Source organism: Delphinapterus leucas, chromosome 5 (genome assembly GCF_059928025.1).
Source record: "Delphinapterus leucas isolate spDelLeu-1000000601 "Yukka" chromosome 5, BTC_Dleu_Yukka2, whole genome shotgun sequence".
NCBI classification, from domain to species: domain Eukaryota; kingdom Metazoa; phylum Chordata; class Mammalia; order Artiodactyla; family Monodontidae; genus Delphinapterus; species Delphinapterus leucas.
The window spans coordinates 2,113,811-2,134,765 of record NC_143133.1 but is presented as its reverse complement, the minus strand read 5'-3'; the positions used below and the strand labels follow the sequence as shown (position 1 = coordinate 2,134,765).

The 20,955-nt window shown below is 56.4% G+C and overlaps 2 protein-coding genes across 20 annotated transcripts in view; one reads left to right on the top strand and one right to left on the bottom strand.

Moving 5' to 3' along the window:
• The first annotated feature begins 173 nt into the window (after positions 1-173).
• Positions 174-20,257, top strand: SLC75A1 (solute carrier family 75 member 1). 5 transcript variants are annotated; one of them, XM_089911433.1, is made up of 13 exons: positions 175-282; positions 713-930; positions 1,032-1,128; positions 1,368-1,471; positions 1,748-1,906; positions 1,991-2,152; positions 2,478-2,586; positions 2,705-2,816; positions 3,075-3,183; positions 3,276-3,366; positions 3,492-3,539; positions 3,618-3,707; positions 4,140-20,257. In XM_089911433.1, the coding sequence occupies exons 2-13, from the start codon at positions 757-759 to the stop codon at positions 4,394-4,396; spliced, it is 1,512 nt and encodes a 503-aa protein (XP_089767559.1). In that variant the 5' UTR covers positions 175-282; positions 713-756; the 3' UTR covers positions 4,397-20,257. The 5 variants fall into 5 exon arrangements, with proteins under 5 accessions (XP_089767560.1, XP_089767559.1, XP_022410646.1 ...); XM_022554938.3 differs by having other exon boundaries at positions 176-282; positions 3,916-4,314; XM_089911434.1 differs by lacking the exon at positions 3,492-3,539 and having other exon boundaries at positions 174-282.
• Positions 4,805-20,955, bottom strand: part of ADD1 (adducin 1) — a 76,201-nt gene continuing 60,050 nt past the window's right edge. For 4 of the 15 annotated variants that reach the window (XM_089911429.1, XM_089911424.1, XM_089911426.1 and 1 more), the window contains 7 exons: positions 19,958-20,302; positions 17,260-17,400; positions 16,562-16,651; positions 15,753-15,845; positions 11,310-11,466; positions 8,773-8,871; positions 4,805-6,738 (listed from right to left, as the gene is read on the bottom strand). In XM_089911429.1, the coding sequence (XP_089767555.1) occupies positions 6,374-6,738; positions 8,773-8,871; positions 11,310-11,466; positions 15,753-15,845; positions 16,562-16,651; positions 17,260-17,400; positions 19,958-20,302 (1,290 nt within the window). In that variant the 3' untranslated portion in view covers positions 4,805-6,373. Of the gene's footprint in view, positions 6,739-8,041; positions 8,077-8,772; positions 8,872-11,309; positions 11,467-15,752; positions 15,846-16,561; positions 16,652-17,259; positions 17,401-19,957; positions 20,303-20,955 lie in introns of those variants that run through there. The other 11 variants (XM_089911430.1, XM_089911427.1, XM_089911428.1 and 8 more) reach the window with 11 other exon arrangements.

The window sequence follows — 20,955 nt, the reverse complement described above, 5'->3', positions numbered from 1 at the left end:
TCCGGGGGCAAATGGGACTGTGGCCTGTCAGGCGCCTCCGGTTAGATCCCTTCCCGCCGGTAAGCCGCTGCCAGACCCGATATCGGGCCGAGTCGCGCGGCCTTGCAGGACCGGACGAGGCCCCGCCCAGCGGCCGGAAGAGGGCGCGCAGGGCCGCCCACTTCCGACTGGGAGACACGCCCACTTCCGGGCGGGCGTGGCGTGGTCGGCGTGCGCCGTCCCTCCGCCGGTCCATTCCGCTTCCTTCCGTCCGTCCGTTTGTGCGGAGCGCCGACCCCGCAGGTGCGGGACGGGACGGGGCGCGCGACCAGGGATGGGCGGGTGTCTTGTTCTCCGGCTCGCGGGGCCGCCCCCGCCTCCCGCCCGGGCCTCAGTTTCCCCGGCCGCTCCGCCCGGGACCGTGGGGTGGCGGCGGGGGCGGGGAGGTACCGGGGCAGCGATGCCCCACCCCGGCCCCTGGGACGGTTGGCCTCCGGGGCTGCGGCTTCTTTGCGTAACGCCCGCAGCCTGCATTTCCTGCTGCCCAGCGTCGGGGGAAGGGTGCACAGAGGGACTACTGTGTTGGGTCACGGGGCAGCCAGACCCTTTAGGCGCTCGCTGGCTCTTCGCGGGTTTGGGGCACGGCGGGAGCTGGGGTCTGTTTCCCCCCCAGGTAGGTGGGTGTGAGGCTGGGGTACCCAAACGTGCCCTCGTGCGACGTGCCGTCTTGCAGAACCGCCACACGCTCAGCCAGGCCGGATCGGAGCGGCCCCCATCATGGGCTGGGGAGCCGGCGGGAGCTGTACCCCGCGCCCGCCCATCCACCAGCAGCCGGCACCCGAAACCCGAGTGGTCGCTGTGGTGTTCCTCGGCCTCCTGCTGGACCTCCTGGCCTTCACCTTGCTGCTGCCCCTGCTGCCTGCGCTGCTGGAGAGCCACGGCCGTGCGCAGGTGAGCACCCCCGGTCCCGATGCCGCTTCACCCCCGATGGCTGTCCATTGCTCCAAGCCCCTCAGGGACTCCCCCGCCCGTCACACTTCCTTGTGCCCTAGGATCCTCTTTACGGCTCGTGGCAGCGCGGGGTGGACTGGTTTGCTGCAGCTATTGGGATGCCAGCCGAGAGGAGGTACAACAGCGTCCTGTTCGGAGGTACGGTTCTGGAGCCGGGGCTGGGGGCCCATTCAGGTCCTGCCTTCCTGGTCCCTCCCTCCTCAGTCCCAGGTTCTGGTCCTCGTATTCTCGTTTCTGGGTACTGTCTGTTCTTTCTCCAGGTGGGCGGTTTTGGGGCCGTCTCAGCTCAAGGTCCATGGCCTGGGGGTGCAGGGCCCAGCATGGTCCGACTCTTGGGGACTGGGCAGTGTGGTGACTGTGATCTCTGTGTCTTCCAGGTCTGATTGGCTCCATCTTCTCCTTCCTGCAGTTCCTCTCAGCGCCTCTCACGGGGGCCGCCTCTGACTGCTTGGGGAGGCGCCCGGTGATGCTGCTGTCCCTGGTACGGGTGCCCACAGACGGGAGCTTCTTCCCGCCCACCAGCAGGGCCCCTCGTTGCCCCCTGGGGGTGGTGTTTGGGGGGGGGCAGTGGTTTCTGTGGCTAAGCGAGGCTGTGCCAGAGCTGCTCCTGCCACGGGGACGTTGGGAACACAGGTGGCCCTTGGATGCTGCAGAACAGGGCAGGGTCCCAGGGCACTGCTCGGGCTCGCCGGCCCCGCTGTGGGCTCCTTCTGGTCTCCAGTGACCATGCCTGCCCTTGGTCCCCGCCCTGAGGCAGGCAGGCCTGGCCACCTCGTATGCCGTGTGGGCCACTTCGAAGAGCTTTGCAGCCTTCCTGGCCTCCAGGATGATTGGGGGCATCAGCAAGGGGAACGTCAGCCTCTCCACCGCCATTGTCGCCGACCTGGGCTCATCTCCCGCCCGCAGCAGGGGCATGGTGAGTGCACTCTGGGGGGCTTAGTGGGTGGAGGGACTCCGGGGCCTGGGTCTCAGTGCCTGGCTCAGGCAGTCTTCTCCCCAGGCAGTCATCGGGGTGGCCTTCTCTTTGGCCTTCACGCTGGGCCCCATGCTCGGCGCCTCCCTGCCTGTGGAGACGGCGCCCTGGTTGGCCCTGCTCTTCGCGGTCTCCGATCTGCTGTTCATCTGCTGCTTCTTGCCAGAGACGCTGCCCCCGGAGAAGCGGGTAAGGTGGAGCCAGACAGGCACAGGGGCTCGCTTCCGGGGCCTGCGGGGAGGCCCGTCATGGGCCCAGGTGCTGGGGAGGCTGAGCTGCCCGCTTCTGGTGTCTAGACGCTCTTGGGACCACAGCGCTTCCTGGGGCCCCTGCGTTCCCCAGACCCCCTACACCTCCAAAGCCCAGCAGGTGGACTGGGGGCCGGGCCTGCCGGGGCCTTGCAGGGGGCAGGGGCCAAGCAGGTTCGGGTCAAGCCCGCCCCCCCCCCCCAAGGCTGCGAGGCCTGGGGACACCACCAGCCTCGTCGCAGGCTCCTCAATCCTGTCCCCTCCAGGCACCGTCCATCACGCTGGGGTTCCAAGCTGCTGTTGACCTGCTCAGCCCTCTGGCCCTGCTCTGCTTCTCAGCCGTGGCACGTGGCCCGGACCCGCCCACCGGAGTCAGTAAGGAGCAGGCCCCCCTCGTGAGGGTGGGGCTGTGGCTCCCTCGGGCTGCCCAGCGTTCCCCCCAGCTGCCATCGGGGCCCCCTTTCCACTGAAGTGCCTTTCCGCTGCTCCGCAGGGCTGGGCAGCCTGCGCCTGCTGGGCCTGGTCTACTTCCTCTATCTCTTCCTGTTCTCCGGCCTGGAGTTCACGTTGAGCTTCCTCGTGCACCAGCGCTTCCAGTTCAGCAGGTGGGAGTGTGGGGCCCCTGCCAGGACCCTGCCTGGGCACGCCCTGCCCTCTCCCCATCCCGAGGCCCCACAGCCTCGCTGCTTCAGGGCTGACTCCCACCTTGGGCTGTCCCCCGGGGCCCAGCCCGGGATCCCGGGGCGGGCGGTGCCTCGCGCCGAGGACGGGTGACGCACGGGCCGTCACCCAGGCTGCCTGGCTCTGCGTGCGAGCAGCACGGGCACAGCAGGGAAGGGGTGCTGACGGCTCGCCCCTCCCAGCCTAGAGCAGGGAAAGATGTTTTTCTTCATCGGTCTCACGATGGCCACCATCCAGGGCGCCTACGCCCGGCGGATCAGCCCTGGCGGGGAGATCGCAGCTGTGAAGCGGGTACGGGGGCTTCCCTGGGCGTGGGGGCAGGCGGCGCCCCGAGCTCTGCGGAGGCAGCGGGGTGGTCCTGAGACCAGCTGTGCCGCCTGCAGGCCATCCTGCTGCTCGTCCCCGCCTTCCTTCTCATCGGTTGGGGGCACACGCTGCCCGTGCTGGGCCTGGGGCTGCTGCTCTACTCCTTCGGTGAGTGGCCCTGCCCAGGCTGGCGGGGGTGCGGTCAGGGGCCGGCGGCCGGGAATCCTGGAGGGTCGCACCCCTGTCGGCCCCTTCCCCAGGCTGACGGGCGCCTCCCTGATGTCCCCTACCAGCCGCTGCCATCGTGGTGCCCTGCCTGTCCTCTGTGGTCGCCAGCTATGGTGAGAGGCCCTTCCCTTGCCTGAGATCACCCTGGGTGGCCCACAAGCACCTGACGGCCTCTCCCCTTTCCCCCGCAGGCTCTCCCGGGCAGAAGGGCGTGGTCATGGGCACGCTGCGGAGCTTGGGCGCCCTGGCCAGGGCTCTGGGGCCCATGGTGGCCGCCTCAGGTGAGGGCCGCGCGACAGCACTCGGGGCGTGCTAGGCGCTTGGAGAGGCCCCCCCGCCAGGCCAGGGGGCTGCTGGCCCGAGCTAGAGGCCACACAGCCCCTGCTGGCCGCCTTAGTCCCAGCTACTGAACCCCCGGCTCAGCCCCGCTGTCCTGTGGGCAGGGACCTGGGTGGGGACCGTCGCCATCACCCCCTGATGTCTCCACAGCGTACTGGCTGGCCGGGGCGCAGGGCTGCTACACCGTGTGCGCGGGGCTGTTCCTGCTCCCCTTCTCCCTCCTGCGGAAGCTGAGGCCTCCGGCAGCGACGCTCAAGGCCGAGTAGCTGAGCCACGCCTACCCCAGAGCGGGGGGCAGCCGACGCAGGGAGTGGGAGGCCTGGGCCAGGACGGCTCCCCACTGCCCGCCTGACCCCTCCCTCCTCGCCCCCCAGCCCGGGGCGGCCCAGGACTCGCGCTTGTGCCTGTGACACTCCTGTGTGGACCTGCCTGCTGGGATCAGACTCCGAAACCTTCCAGGCTTTCTGTTCACTTGTGTTTTATACTTAGTGACACACAGCATTCAGCCAGGCCTCTGAATGACCAAATAAAGCAGCTGTTTTATACGCAGTGCCTTTCTCCAGTGCACAGCTCTGCCTCAACACACCCACTGCGCAGGGAGACCCCCCAGGCACCAGGAGAAGCAGCTTGAGCTGAACACACATTACAGCTCCACGGTCCAGAAGAGCACGAGGCTTTGCCCAGGCCCGTTTCCCTCCCTTCTGCACTGTAGGGAGGGGTGGACAGGCAGATGAAGGGCCGCCCCTGCCCCCGCCCCGGGGTCAGCGCTTACCGAGGGGGGGGGGGTGTCCTGCACCCTGGCAGACTGGGGAGGAGCGACCCTTCCGCTTGGCCCCCCACCACCTCGCCTGGACCCTGCCCTCCGCGTCCTGTGGAAGAACAAGCGGGCACTGGGGCAGGGCACTTCCAGGTAGAGAGTCCTCCATGGTCCAAAGTGACAAACTGCGTGGGATCTTTTTTTAGAACATAAGATAAACTTCTGAAGTCCTATTTTAAAGGAACGAAGAAAAGGAATTAAGATGCAAGACTGCTTCCCAAGTTTAGACAAGGAAACTGCTTAAAGAATTTTATTTGTGAGTAAAACATGTTACAATGAAGAAAGGCTGTAGAGGTGGTTCTCCCAAGCCTGTGTCTGTATATGCAGCTAAACTTCATGTTGTAATACAAAGAGTTAAACTACAAAAATGAAATGAAAGTCGTTGCATACCTGGGGTCAGAAGAAGGGATAAAAGGAAGAGCCCATGGTTAACTGAGGTGCAGGGTGAGGGTGGAGAGCTCTACCACCATCTTGGCAATGGAATGATACACAGGAGAGAAGTGGCTTGCCTGCCAGTAAGCTCGAAGCAGAGGTCAGCGCCATGCAGCCGCTTCAGGTCCTGCCTGGGTGTCGAGTGTGTGGGACCTGAGCCCACGTCGGGCACTGGGTCCCCCGAGGGCCCCTCCCCCCTCCTGGGGACCTGTCTGGGAGACAGGCTGGCACTGGAGCTCCTGGGACAGGTCACTGTCGAAGAGACACCTGGCCACCCACTAGTTCCCACTAAGCAGCTAGCCGCTATCTTCCAGGGTGAGTGCAGTGAAATTCACCGTGGTGCTGGAGGGCAGGAGGTGGGCTCCGCCAGTGACTGCACAGGGCGTCAGGTGGGACCCCTGGGGCCAACTCCTACCCTGAACTGCCTTCTGTCAAAGTGAGGGTACCCTCCAGGCCGAGCCGAGCCGCGGTTAAGAGCAGACCCCCCAGGACAGCGCGTGGAGCCCTGGTGTGCTCTGCCACAGGCCCTGGGGAGAAAACGAAGCACAATGCAGACCGTTCGCTCACAGCGTGTAGGGTGAACTGCAGACTTTCCGAAAGAACATCTAGAAAGCACTCTTCCCCTCCTGATGCACCTTCCCTATGACAGGGAATCGAGAGCCCCCAGTGAGTAAGGAACGGAGCCCCAAGTCTGGTTTTGGCCGCGGGGGGCCGGTGAGACCATGCATAGGTTACCTGGGTGAACACAGGCCTGTCCGCTGCTGGGACTGCCGGCTCAGCCCAGACCCACCTCTCAAAAAGTCTGCCACGGTGGCCTGGGCCATTGGCAGGGACACGAGTGTTCTCACAGGACCAAGGCTTTGTGTATCCGAACAAATGAGATCACTGAGCAGATAATGCCAGCAAGAAGCTACAGGTGTGATGCAGTCACCCGAGACCTCGGGCTGAAGGGAGCCTAGCAGAGGTGGACCGCGGATTACTTCACAAGAGAAGGACAGCAAGAGCGGTGGAGGCCAGAGCTGGCAGGGCCACCCCCGACCCAGCCAGAACCCGGACTTAGCTAAGCCCCTGGGGACAGCGTGTCCCCGAAGGGCTCATGAGATGGGCCGAGGTGCTGGTCCCTGCAGGGCAGGGCTCGGAGGTGGACGCAGAGACCAAGTCTCCCGCAGCACCTGAGGCTGCCGGCTGGGCCGCTGCGCGCGCACAAGGTTAGCACCGGTCTCCGTGGGGATTCGGTCACGCCGCGAGGGGAGCGCTAGCTACGCAGGGGTGGGCCTTTTGCATTCCATTACACAAGAAGACAGGGCACGAGACACAATCGGGACAGCCTGGTGGCATCGGTTTGTGCAGGAAGGGCCTTCAGGAGTCACTCCTTTTCTTGCTCTTCTTCAGGAAGGAGGGAGTGCGGAATTTCTTCTTCTTTTTGGAGGGGGACTTGCCCGGAGACCCATCACTGCCAGGGTCCACAGCAGCCCCCTCCTCGGCAGCCGGGGCGGCGGCCTCGTCAGCCGCCTGGGCTGTGACTGGCTCAGGGATGGCCGCTGCAGGGGACCTGGTGGGGCCTGGAGGGCCCCCGGCTTCACAAAGCCCCTCTTCCTCCTCCTCCTCCTCCAGTGTCGGGAAGCAGAGCGCTTCTGAAGGCTCATCAGGGGACAGGTCAGGGAGAGTCGGCGTGAAGGTGGCGGCATCGCTGTTGTCTCCGGAAGCCGGCTCCTGCGGCAGGTCTGGGGGAGTGGGAGAGGCGGGGTTAGAGGGCGACTGCCTGGACCTCCAAGGGGGGTGGCAAGCGCCCTGCACCAAACAAGAGTGAGAAGCTGTCAGCAGGATCTACTCTGCCTCAGGCTGGCTGCAGCCTACAGTGCAAAACAGGGGCTCAACCTCAGGGTGGTTTTTAGCTCCTTCTCATGGACAACGTGCTGACAAAGCCAGACACAGTCCCAGGGCTTCGGTCCCCGGTCACAGAGACGGTGACGAAGGCAAGTGGAAACATTTTCAGTATTGCAACGTCTGCGCTGAACACTTGAACCCTTTTAAAGGACATGTGTTAGTAATCCTGAAATCAAGCCTCAATTTGTATCCACGACACCTGGTCTCCCCCAAGGAGACAACTATGTAAAGCTGTGGCAGCTGGTAGAAAACTAGGAGCTGATTCCCAGACCAACATCAACACCAAACAAAGGCCATTTTAGGCTGGAGAGTTAAAAAAGAGATGAACGCTAAGGTAAGGGACAAAAAATTCAAGCCCCCTTAACAATTTGAACATGGAAACATAAAAGAACCAAATGGAACTTACTTTAAAGAAACAGCCCGAGGACTGGTTTCTACACTGACCCTGGGGGAAACCAGTTTTGTAGATTTTTAAAAATAGTCCAGCAAGTTACCAGCCACTGGCAGGTTAGGCAACAGCAAACCTTCAGTGCCTGGAAATCTAGCCAAACGTCCGGAGGTGACCAGAGGCTGGGCTGAGCTGCGGAGGCGCGGCTGCACGGGACTGGGCGGGAGCAGTTAGGACTCACTCCGCGAAGCATGCAGAGGTGGCCTGTCGGTGCTCAGGGGAACTCTGACCATCTGACAAATGTCACATTGGGAAAACAGCACTAAATGTCACTCTTCCACCCCCTCAAGTTAAGCTTAAGCACCCAGTTTAAGCAGAGATCCAAACACATGCGACCCCCGTGCAGCAGGTGGCAAAATCCCAGCCTGAGTCTAGCTGAGACTTGTCTCGAAGGCTCAGCAGGACCACGTGGTCCTTCCGAAACCTCTGAGACCCGGAGTGCTTGGAGCAGTGCCACCTCGGCCCTGGGGGGACTCGAGGACAGGCTGCCCACCGCACAGCTCAGGGGGACCCAGCCCCTTCCAGAAAGGCCACTGCCCAGAATGGAGGAACTGGGTGAAAGAAGGGCCTTTGTTTTTATTTTGAATAAACAAAAAACAAAAATTAATAAGCAACAAAGAAGCAGAGGAATGAGGCAAAGCACAGGGAAATTCCGATTAAACAGCAGAGGGCCAGGCAGCAGGCGGTACTTACTATGGTAACAGGTACTCTTTAGCACATCCACCTCCTGTTTGTAACGCAGCCACAGGAAGAGAAAAGCACAGGTAGAGAATCTATGCATTCAGTCACAGCCATCGGGTTACAGAAGGAGAATGGCCAGGCCATTCTTGTGGACACAGAAAAGGGCAGGAGGTGGGCCACAGGCTCCCGACAGGCACGGGAAGCACAACGTACAAGACCGAGGGACAGACACGCAGGCCACACGTCACAGAAACACGGTGGGTGGTCTGAGAAGCCAGGGGAGGCGGGCACTCTCCACGGACTGGGAGATATGGCCAAAGAATGCAGCCCCGTGGCCCAGACACAACAGAGGACGTTTCCGGGGCTGATCCGAGCACAGGAAGGTTTAGGAAACGTGCAAGCAGTGGGCAAAACTGACATCGTGAATGAAGGCAGGTTCCGATCCCCAACGACTGTCCTCCCAGCTGTGACGTCACGCTAACGAATCTGTGTTGCCTCGAGTTACCCCGGACAGAACCAACACGGGAGCGGAGGAGGCTGGGCAAGCTCAGAGTGGATGATGTACTGGTTTCCATGCAAACACACTCGGCTGTTAAGTGTCAGTTCAACTACTGCCGCACTCAGCTGCTTTTCTTACACAAAGCCATGAAGTTCGGCCCCTCCTGGCGATGCCGCCCCTGGCGGCCGTGCACCACCCTCCCACACGGGGCAGCCGCACAGCCACCTCCACCCCAGGGCTCACCTTCCTCCAGCTTGATGGGGGCGCTCGGGGGAGTGTGGGGGGCAGCAGGGGGCTCTGGAGGGCTCTCTTCTTTGTCTTCTCTAGTCTCGTCCAGATTCTCTGCAGGTGCACAGAGGGTGGAAAAAGCACGGTGAAGGCCTTTGGACACGGCGGGCCTCCCCTCGCCCCCTCCCGGGCGGACGGGCCCTCCCGCCCTGCCCATCGGGCTGCCTCGGGGAGGGCGGGGGGGCGGGGGCGCTGCTCAGGCCGCAAGCAAGAGCCCAAGAAGGGAAGGGCTCGCAGCCGCTGGCCTCAACCTTTTCCCCATTCCTACCCAAGAGGACAAAGGAAGCCACTCCTGACTGGGCTGTGGATCTCGGTTTGAGACTCTGCCAGAGCTGCCTCTGTGGCGGGCTGTGAGCCGTGATCCCCCGCCTGTCCTCTCCTGTCCTCTAGTGAGGGGCCCCTCCCCATGTCCTCACCATCCTGCCTCTCCCACTGCTGGGCAAGAGCCCAGGGTCCCAAGCACCCTCGCCCTACTTGCCACCTCAGGCAACATTACAGGAGTGTGACCTTGGTTTTAATTTGTTATTTAGAGCATTTTCTACCAATAATTTAAACTTGGCAGTTGTAACACGTATTTTTATTTTCTATAGTAAAGTATGCTAAGGACCAGAAGAAAAATTACAAGAACTAGGTAGGACTCAGGATCCAGAAAATTCCAAGTCCACCTCTCATTTAGGGAAAAATATATATCAGTATAAGTATCTTAATGCCTTAAATCTCCTTCTCTCATTGAAACTTTTCATGTTAATAGCTTTGGACCAACTTGCCTCCCCAAGTCCCCCGAGCCTGCAGCTCCCTTCCTGAAGCCAGGTGTCTCTAAACAGAGGCATTCACACCTCCTGCCTGAGTGAACAAATGCCTTCAGCCAGGAAAAGCAGCCAAAGGCCAGGGGCTTTCTTCATCGTGCCTGAGGTGCTGCCTCTGACAGCCTGCGATCACTGCGGCACACACTGCCCGCCCCCATGCCGTGCCCAGAGCCAGCACCAGTGCTGGGCAGGGCTTTCCTGGCAGTGGCCCCTGGCTGCCACTCCCACTGCTGACAGCTCTGTGATCGCACAGCATGATCACAGCTGTCCCCATCCACATCCACTCACTTGCTGTGACATCACTCCTCATGGAGCCTCACATATAGAGGAAATATTTGTATCTTGTGGTTTAACTCAAAAAATAAAATAAAAATCCAGGTTTCCCAGACACTGGAAGGGTCTGAGTCCAAAGGGAAGACACACATATATGTGCCCAGGAACTGGGATTAGGCTACAGGACGAATAGCTCAGGCCCACACACCAGTTCTTACTCTAAGGCAAGTAATTATGGCCACAGCTCAGACAGAGCTTTCTGCAGGGCTGCACGGACCGCTCAGGAGATGATCAGAATTAGTGCTGTGACCAGAAGATCAGGCTCACCCTGAATCTATGTGCAGCAAGCCTTAATTTTAATGCATATATAACCAAGTGACAGGCAGTGATGGTGTAACACACTGAAAAACAATTCAGCAGCAGTTTTTTTGCACAACTCAAATTCCAATAGCAGCTATGTGATGCATTATGTAATTGGTCTAAAACAAGACTAAAAAAAAAAAAAAAGTTAAATTGGGGCAAATCAGAGGTTGCGTTTGAAGCAGGAATAGTTCCCAGGATGGTCCCCCATCGACCTGGAGGGTAACTGTGGGATTTCCATTCCAGGAGGGCTGCTCCCAAGAGGAAGAAGCGTGGTCCATACTAAGGTCCCGGGGACAGCAGCATGAACTTCCTGGAGGGGACGTCGTGCCCCAGGGTCTTCGTGGTAACCAACCCAGGGCACTCAGGGACAGTGATTCAGACCCACTGAGCCTTCGTGTCAGAGGCAGTGGGAGGCTGGCTTCTCTCTTAGTTCTCAAAATGTCTGGATGTGCTTTTAAAAACCTGAAGTTTACACCATTGTAAAGCAATTATACCCCAATAAAGGTGTTAAAAAAAACCCAAAAAACCTGAAGTTTGAAACAAGCTGCTCCAAGAGGTTCTGGCTCTCAGAGCCATTTATTTTCCTTTGTTGTAAAATAGTCCCAACATGTTTTGCAAAAATATGACCTCCTATGTCAGTGAGCTACCAAGAGAAACAAAGGCTGCACCAGCATTGGCCACACCCTTCACAGGGTCTCGCTGGTCCCTGGGCCTGTGACCACGCCCAGCCAGGGAGCTCTCGGGCTTACGGAGAAAAAGAGAAGTCCGTCAGAAAACTCCAAGCCGTGACTTCAGCTGAGATGAAGGTGGGAGGAGACCGCGTGCAGGGGCGCAGGTCACAGACCCGGGCCGGCCTCCGCCACACGCAGTCTTGTTCTTGGGAACAGACTGCTGCTCTATCCCGCTCTCTCCGGGAGCAGAGCAGAATGCGCACGGAATGGCATGCTGCGCTTATCTTCCATGGCCACCTACAGTCGGCCCAGGACAGAGGAGCCCGCGGAGCACGTCCTCCTGCCTCCTCCTGCACCCAGGACCCACGGGGCTGCTCACCTTCGGGGCCCCTGTGCTTGCGCTCCACCGCTCTGCGGTAGTCGTCCAGCTCGCGGTCGGTGAGCGTGCTGAAGGGGTTGGGGCCCGTGGTGCTCACGATGACATGGGGCTGGTACTCCTTCTCAATGATGGCCTTGGAGGCTGTCACCAGCTCGCCCTGCGGACAGAAAGGGACGGCTGGTCTACAAGAGCCCTGCCGCTCCAGGACTGTCCCTCCTCCCGGGCAAGGGTGGGGCGGGGCGCACACACATCCCTGAGAGGCCCTGAGGCTTAGGCTGAGCGGCAGCCTTCAGCAGTAGAAGACTGAGAAACACATGCAGCTGGCGAGAGACTCCTAGGAAAGTCCTTCAGATTTCAGAAGCAAAGGCACCAACGTGCAGATCAAGTGTGTAGAGCACCCCAGGGAGAGGCCCATCCCCTCACAGACAGACAGGGATGGATGGAAAAGGGGACTTTTAAAGTCGATTACCCTCCTCCCAAATCAGAAAACGTCATGACCACAACACTCAGATGGGTGTGCTCGGAAATGTGCTCATGCTCTAAGAGCACAGAAAAGTTCTGTCCTTTTGACTGTGCATTTGATTTGTAGCTAGATCCTGTAACTTACCCCAAAACATTAAGAGATAACAGAATGTCACAAAACACCAGCGCTTGTCTGAGGAATTTGGAAAAGTGTAAGACTTTATACAAAAGAAAAAAGAAAGCTTAAGCAAAGCGAAGCACACAGGTGGCCCGGCCCTCGAGGAGGAGGCCAACGCAGCCAGGCCGCACAGGCAGGGAGCAGCGGGCAGCCCTTGGGCGCTACGCCCGCCCACCCTCGCCTGCCCAGCACAGCTCGGTGCCCCGCAGCTCGCCAGCTTGGCCCCCACACGCTCTGGGGCTCAGTTTTGAGAAAGTTAACCAGAACCCAAGCACGTGCCCATTACTTAATGAGAACTTCTGAAAGCCAGTGAAAACGGGAGAACCCACAATCGTTTCGATGCCAGGCCTGGCCCGGCAGCGCTCTCCTCGGTGGGCGAACCCCAGAGGGAGAGGGCGTGCCAGCGACGTGCACGAGAGACAGGGCCAGGCCGAGTCCCAGGAAAATTCAGCCCACCGGCCAACTGCTCCCCTGGGAACCTGGGCTGAGCAGTCACTGTCCAGCGACACGGACCCCAGGGGAGAGAAGGAAAAGGCTGAAATCCGCAGGCTGTGCTCAGAGAGCCTCGAGATCGGAAATCAGCTGCCTAGATGGGTAGGGGGCTCCTTCTGAGCGGGCTTTTCCTTCAGAAGTAGCCCAGCCTCCCCAGACAGGGATCGGATCCTCGTCTGCCACGAGTTAGCTCTGTGGCCTAAGACAAGCCCCTTCCTGTCCACGGGCCTGTTTTACAGGCCTCAAGAGGGGCCTGCCGGGCTGACCACAGCTAAGACGTGCTGAGCACTAACATTCTAGGATCTACGGCAACTAGGGAACTGCGTCTGCATCCTGGTATCACCGCCAGTAAAATGAGATGGAGATTCGAGCTTTCAGAGAAATGTTTACATCACTTAAATCAAATGTTCAGTCAACTGCCACGGAGATGCCCTGTGGTCAAGCAAGGTCCTTTCTGTCTGGAACACCTGGCCCTCGAGGTGCAGCATGGCCGGCTCCTGCCCCCACCAGCAGGGAGCTCCCTCCTCCAAATTCCTCAGCCGAGGGCCAAGCTGCCTTCCAGACCAGCTCTTAACAGATACAGGGACACAGGGACCCTGTTATTCTGGAGGGAAGGAGACACAGATACGCTTGAGATGCAGAGGGACGCAGGCCCGCTGTGGAGCAACCGAGGCCGAGAAACCAGGACGCGCAGCGGCTGCTCCTGCCAGCAGGCCCCGCAGAGACTCTCGCTGCTGCCGTCACTTGGAGCCACCACCACGGGCTCTAAGCAGGACAGGCGCCCAGCAACTACGTCTGCCCCGACTGACACCACCTGTGTGGGATAACAACTCCAGCTCCGAAGCTGTGCAAACCTGGTCTAGTGCCCTGACCTCTCTGAGCATCAGGTTTTCACCTGTAAAACCTACTCAGGTTTGAATTTACACTCCAGGTGCCGGGCCACACACACACTAGGTGCTCAACACCAAGTGCACCGGGCGAGTCCACAAGCTGGGCCGCAGGCCTCCTTGCATTTCTACCATGCGGCAGGCGGCTGCAGGCACACGCACCAACAGGGAAGCTTACGCTACACAAATCGCACAAGAGTTGTTCCCCGCGCTGGACAACTTTCGGCGTAGACTTTCCCACCCTGGTCTCTAACGACTCGATTCAGTCGTGATGAGGTCCAGAGGGCTGCATGCTGGCATGTGCGGCACTGGAGCCAAGCGCGCCTGCAGCAGGGCTCAGCGTTCCTTTCAGAACCGGAGTGTCGGGGTGTGGCTGGCGACGCACCGCCCCTCCTCCGTCAGAAGACACCCCCTGCCCTGTGTGAACAGCTATCATCATGAGGGAGAGATGGAGGCAAAGCCAAGTCCTTCCAGAAAAGCCCCAGCTTCCCGAGTCCCAAACACCTGTTCCTCAAGTTCTCAAACGGGCAGCAAGTATCCATACACTTGCCTTACCGGGAAGAGGACGCGTTTAGAACATTAACAACCCCAGTCCTTCCCTGGTCAAGTTAGAACTCAACTTGCCAGCAAGCAGTGCCATCTTCCAGGAGTAATGCCATCTGCATCTTGAGGTCCACACGAAAGGATGTGGACACAGACCCAGTCCAGGACGCTGGTGGAGTCAAAGCACACTCTCACCGCTGGAGGGAGACACCTGCCGCGGGAAGAAGACCAAGGCTGCGAACGCGAGCGCCCGGAGGATGGCGGAGGAAAACCAGGGACAGAAGCCTGTGTCCGGGGATGTCGACATCCCCCCAGCTGGGAGCAGTCTCCTCGGCTAACCGCACCGGACACGGCACTCACAGCGGCACGCTGCTCAGATCTGCTGCGGGGAGGACGCCTCAATCTCCACGAGTCTCACTCCCACAGACTCTCAACTTCCCAGCCAGGCGTGAGGGGGGCCCTACGTACACCACTTCGGGAAGCGGTCGCAGGTGACTGTGACGCGCCCCCAAATCCGAACACCACTCGGCAGAGCGAGAGCCAGACTGTAACTGGAGCCACGAGAGCTCCCTCCAGTGCAGCTCCCCGGCCCACCCTGCAGACAGCCCTCACAGCAGCACACAGAAACCACCAAGTGCAGTGTAATGCCGGAGAGACTGCACAGCAATGACTAGGAATTTGGCTCAAGCCCACAAAGCTGGAGGTGGTTTGGGGCTTTCACAGTAAGCACCCTGGGGTCATGGACTCAACACACTTGGACGCATCTGAGAGAAAGAATTATGAACTAACAAGATCACAACAGCTTCTGGTCCAAAGCAGCAACATGAGAAACAAGCACCAGGGGTAAGAAGCCATCTTTCTCCCCTGCTCTGAGCAGTTCCTCTAAGAATGGCAGCTGGAAGTACACTCTAAGGACAAGGAAAAATGGGGCCCATTGAATTAATATATAAATGTGCAAGAAAATTTTATCAGCAGGGCTTCCAGACAGGAATATAGGATCATTAGTGCAAATCTGATTTCTCTGGCAATGGGAACATTGATAAAATGATATTTGCCTCTCACTGGGTGTGTATTAATCGAAAGAGACCCTGAAAATTCCCTTTGAACACAGGGTACACACCACTAAGACACTCAGCCACGTGGTCAGCCACCCTGGCTCTGCACACCAGCAGCCTGAGTGTGTAGAGGGTTTCCTTCCACCTGGGCAAGTTACACCAGATACATTTTCCACCTACTGTACATGTCAGGCACCCACGTACACAGAGAAATTACAATTCTGGGTTTCAAATTTTCATAAGTATTTCTTCCCCCTTGCAACATTTAAAACAATCTAGGTTTTTTTTATTTTCTATTTTTTTGAGGTAAAAATACATTTCCTCAACAAGGGCTGGCAAAGACTGTCCTGTTTCATTTCCCATCCCTCTGAAACGACGTCTTTCGATTCTACAGCCTCTGACTGCCACGCTCATTGCACCCGCGGTCACAGCTGAGAAGCGAAGGCGGAAGGTCTCGCGGGGGAGCTGACACGCTCGCGGCCCACCCGTGAGCCTTCTGCAGTTGGCACCTTGGAAGAGGCAAGCTCCTCAATCCCCAAAGCATGCACCAACCAAAGTCACATGCAGAACTTCAGAAACATCCCTAAGATCAGCCATTTCTCAGCACAACGTAAAAATGCTAAAAATTGTAAAAATAACCTCATACAAAATGCTGTATTTAAAGAAGCAGAACAGAGCCTTTTGGACGATCTCACAAATAACTGAGAGATCCGTTTAAAGCTCCTGCGGTACCTAAGACAATACCTAGCGAGAGCTACGGGTGAGGGGCGGGGCGGGTAAAGAGCAGGGTGTGCCGACAGGTAGCTGAGGACGGGGCGGTGAGTACCTTTCTAAAAGAGACAGACTTAGCGGGACTAAAGGTCTGCTCTGTACGCTCGAGCCCTTCGATTGTTTCCGTACAGTCAGAGAGGGGCGCGTCCTGCAACAGTAAACTGAGTCGTCAGAGCCCACCAGGCCCGGCTGTGGAACATCAACGAGAGCACAGGATGGAGGCAGCTGAGAGCATGCAGCGGGACAGCCGTCCACAGCAATGCAGCGGTGATGGCGGTGCAACGTGCAAACACGGGCCACAGAACCAGGACCACAGCTGGCCAACGTCAGAAAATGCAACAACAATCACCAACCCCGGTGAGTCATGTTTAGAACATTCGGTGGCAACTTCATTTTCAGAGATAACTACTTACACAATTATCTTCAATGTGCCATGAGGTACAATCCTTTTACAGAAATGCGTGTAAATGTGGACCACATTTACAGAAACCCTCTGCACTTTTCCCCAAGCAGCACTTTGTTGTGGACAGCAATCTATACAAGAACCAAAGTCCACGACACCCACCCTCTTCCAGCGTTGTACACAGTTCACCGCTAACACCGGGCGAACCCAGGCCCTGAGCCAGGCATGCACGATGTGGAGCTGGGCTGGAGGGGGACACGGCCCTGGGCATGCTTATGCTTGGTCTACCACTCAAGGAAAAGTGGCTGGGTTACTTCTTATCATGAAGACTTTGAACAAAGAAAACTGGTTGCCTAGGACACTTACCTCATAGTCATTCTCTCCCAACTTAAGAATAATTTTGGAGCAGGCAGTCATTAGAGCCACCACCCACTACCGTCAGAGACATTCTGAGCTCTCACCTGGACGAGGCTCCTGTCCATCACTACACCACACAACACCTGGGACTGGGGGCCCGCAGTCTTAATGTCCTGTAGGTTCTGCTCTCGAATCTGAGGATGGCAAGAAGGGAAACACACATCAACAGTACAGAGAAACCTCGCTGTGGCTGAAAGTCACCGTTTGTGCGCTTGGGCCCCCAGCACAAGCTGCTATTCTGTTCTGCCCTGCACCCCAGTGGGTCCTGCGTGACCACCGTGCCCGCTTAACGGTGCTGGTCCAGCCCGATTAGTAATTCATGGGTCTGAGGAGATGGAGGGCCCCTTCCAGACGACTTCGGCAGGCACAGACCTCACTGAACTCACTAACTTGAGGGGAGGCACCCCTGTGTGCCCATCTTTTAGTGACATTGTGAACACTGGTGGATCTCATGTTCCAATATACCAAACGTTCTAACTCTTCAAACGAACCCTGCAAGGCAGGGGGCAAAGGCTGTTCTTTCTGCCCTGCTACGTGAGCAGGTGCTGGCTCAACAACGGGGGCCAAAGCGTCTGCTGCTCACGCACTGCCACTGCACCTCGTCAGCACGGCAGCAAAGCAGTGTGAAGGGAGGACCTCGGCAGTCACGTGGTGGCAGCAGAGGTCCTCCTGGAGCTACACCCTCTCCCCCTGCAGCCGCAGGCCTCCTGCCCCACCCAGGGCTGCCTCCTCCCGCACGCACGTCAGCTTCCACTGATTGCTGGTGGCAGTCGGTGCACACCTTGTTCCTCATCTCCTGGACCTCTTTTGGGTTGGTGTTCAGTGGGACGAACAGGTTTGGGACGGCAGAGGCGGGAGTCCTATGTCCATCCTCTTTAGTCCACTGTAATAGCAAGGACAGTTGAAAAGTCAGAATCGTGACGACAGTAAGTGACACCACAGCATCCAGTCTGTCCAACTCCTCTCACATCTGGTCATGCACCGAACTTCACAGAGAGTGAACCAATGACCACACCGCCTGGGTCACTGCAGTGGCTGGAAACCAGTAATGCTGGAAGCCAGAGCTGTGACTGACTGGCAAGTGCCAGCCAGAGTGCCCAGCTGACATCTAGGGCGCGACACGGGCTGACGACACAGCTATGCCCCATGACTCCCTCGGACAAGCCGTGGGGGACCCTTCAGAGCACACTGGTTCACCACTCCGAGAGTCCTCAACATCAAAGCCGGCTGGAAGCATGAGATGACAGGGTCATGAGAAGCGGTGTGATGCTGCTGTCCAGGTGAGGGGAGACTCTGTGCGGTGAGGCAAGAGTGGGCATCACCAAAGTTTTGCATTAAAATAAACTACCGCACCAGAATGTACTGTTTGCGTAGCTATTTCAACCCAAGAAGATTACTGTATGAAGACTTACACAGTAGCTACCTGCGGAAGAGTTTGGTGATGTCAAATACTTTATATAATTAATACTTTTGAGTGTTACAAAAATGTCCCAAACGAACTTAAAAGCGCTCATGAACCCTTCCTGGAAGGCTGTTTTAGACACCAGTGCGTATTATATCAGCATGCTGCACCTTTCATGCGTACTTTTTTTTCGGACCTCCAATCAAATATGAGATTTTTAATCAAATTCTAATTCTTAGGCATGAGTAGGCACTGAACACTAAAACAAGCCCATCGTAGAGAGCAAATGTTATGCCTTTCAAAATATTTTCAAGAGGCAATAAGATAGCCATAAACCGAGACTTTAAAGAAAGCAGCAAAACCGTCCAATGCTGGGCCGCTGTGAAGGCAGCGTGGGATGGGCATGAGCTGCGAGATACTCACTGACGCTTTATCTCCTCAGATAGAAATAACTCCAGCTTCTTATTAAAAATAATTTTTAGTTAAAACATTAAAACAACAACCTCAGAAGCTTGAGCAAGTTTGAAAACTTAAGAATAATTATTATAAATTAATATACCAACCTGAAAACAGCGCATGGAATTCGTATTACTCCAGAACAGTAAGAAACAAATTTAAAAGTTGAACAAAGTCTCCCCTTCAATGTACACAGTGACTAAAATACCTAAAGCAATTTAATATTTTTTTCAAGCTAATAGTAAATAAGGCTCAAAGCTGCTGCTACACATACACTTTGGAAAAATTCATCACAGCAATTCAGCACTACATATGTATGTGGTCAGCAGAAGTTGTTTTTAGGCCCACTCCCTTTAACAAGTGAAATAAGTTACAAACTAAACAAATAAAATGAAAAAAGAAAATAAGGGACAGAGGGAGAGAGAGAGGAAGTGGGTGAGAGGGAGCAGGAAAGGGGAGACGGGCTCAAACACCGACCGACCCCGGCCATATTCACGCAGAGTCTCTGCCACGTGACACGTTTCCTTAGGAGCACAGAGGCTGTCTCAACAACTGTGCATCAGGAAAACACCAGAACCACCTGGGGAAGACAGAACTTATTTCTTTTAAATAAATCTATAAAGCAAAAGCACTGTTACAAGGGAAACAGGAAGGCCCGCTTTGCTTACTTGGTGTCCTGTTTCAGCACATCTAGGCTGATCTCTCCTCAACTCCTATGGAACTAATCATGCAGAGACACGTGCGTCCCAGCCTCCGTCTCTTCACAAGAGGCTCCACTGAGGGCCTCTCCTACTGGGATGCAGGGCCAGCGGCCTGTCCAGGTCTAGCGCTGCCCAGGGACGTCTGAGCACCAGACGGCAGAGTAGCGTTCAGGGCAGCGTTACTCCTGACACGAAGCTCGCCTCAGCGCCTGTCGCTGGTGCCTGCGGATAGCCTGGCTGCACTTGGGTCATGCCACACCCAGCAGGAGTCAGAAGACTCTCCACTATGGCCGTCTACTCACATGCAACAGTCCATGCAGAAAGTAGCTGGCTGAGAGCGTTCGGAGGCTTTGGGACAGCAAACAGGGAAGGAGGCTAACGAGAAAGGACGAGGGTCAGCTGAGAAGATGCCCATGAGCCACGAGGGAAAACTGCTTAAGAAAACACTGAGACTTTAAAGAACAGACTTAAGTTAGTGACTTAATGAAACAGCTGAGTTTACGACATTAAAGTAAGAGGTTACGCTTCGCCCATCTTTTTGTCCTGAAGTATTAAAGATTCTTCAAATACAATTTGAACTGAATGATAGCTCCTACTTTCAGGTTAATCCATGTAAGTTATGTAGCATTTTTGCTGTGTACGGAGTTAGGTAATGCTGGAATTACTGCAGAGGTACAACATATCTTAAGCAGTTTCAAGCAGACAGTATTACTTGAATTATATCTGATGCAAAAGTGGATCTGGGTTCAGGCTAAGGAAGGTTACTGAGGAAGGCTCGCCTAGCCCTGGGTCAGAAGGGCCAGGTTCCCAAAGCCTCCGAAGCCCCAGCTGCCAGACGTGCTCTACATCATCTAACTATGAACAGTAAGGTAGGCACAGACCAAGCAGTTGGTAATACAGCTTGGCACGCAGACACCGGACGAGAGAGACTGCAGCAAGGGTTTCACGTGATCGTGTGTAATGTTCGTCCACACCTTAGTCTTCGACTTGGGACTGCTTCCGTTCTGCCCTTCCTCAGAAGCATCGTCACCCCGGCCAGAGTTCAGCCATCTTGTCTTCTCTCGTTGCTGCTTCTGAAAACTGTGTCTGAGAGGGGAGCAAGTGCCCGAATCACCGTCACTCGCAAAGGGGTAACCTGTGACACTGGCAGGAACCTCCACGTCGCTGTATTTTTTAGATTTCTCTCTCAGAGCAGGGTATCGATAAGGGTAGCCAGTTCTGTAACCCTAGGGGCCAGAGAGAGAGACACAGTCAATATTTCAGATCTGAAAACAAGAGTTTCACTTTGGAAAATTGTGTGGAAATATCTACAAAAGCTGACTATATGCACACCCTATGTACATGCACGCCCAGGAGAAACGCAAATATGTTCACCAAAAGACAGGTATGAAAATGCTAACAGCGGCACTATTCCCAAAGCCCCAAAGTAGAAAAACCCAAAAGTCCATCAACAGTAGAATGGATGAACGGTGGTATATTCACATAGCAGAGCATGACACAGCAATGAGAATATTACTAGTACAAAATGTGGGTGCATCTTCACAAATATGGTATTGAGTGAAAGAAACCAAATGTGAAAGAATATACTGTACGATTCCATTTATAAAAAGTGAAAAAGAGGCAAAACCAATCTTTGCTGTTAGAAGGATGCACAGCAGTCACCCTTGGGATGGGGTAAGAGACTCAAAGGGGGATACGAGGTTCTGAGGTGCTGGTATTGTTTTTTGATATGGGTGCTGGTTACACAGTGTGTTCAGTTTTTAAAAATTAATAAACTGAACACTTAAACAGGTACACTCTCCTATTCATATACATATATATATATATATATATCTCAACAAAAAGTTAAAATTTAAAAGACCAGGGTTTACTTGCTGCT

Excerpts from the sequence above, each read along its gene's own strand:
- SLC75A1 (XM_089911433.1), top strand. The coding sequence starts at position 757 with ATGGGCTGGGGAGCCGGCGGGAGCTGTACCCCGCGCCCGCCCATCCAC. Across the intron at positions 931-1,031 it reads AGAGCCACGGCCGTGCGCAG|GATCCTCTTTACGGCTCGTG; the intron begins GTGAGCACCCCC and ends CTTGTGCCCTAG. Across the intron at positions 1,907-1,990 it reads CCGCCCGCAGCAGGGGCATG|GCAGTCATCGGGGTGGCCTT; the intron begins GTGAGTGCACTC and ends TCTTCTCCCCAG.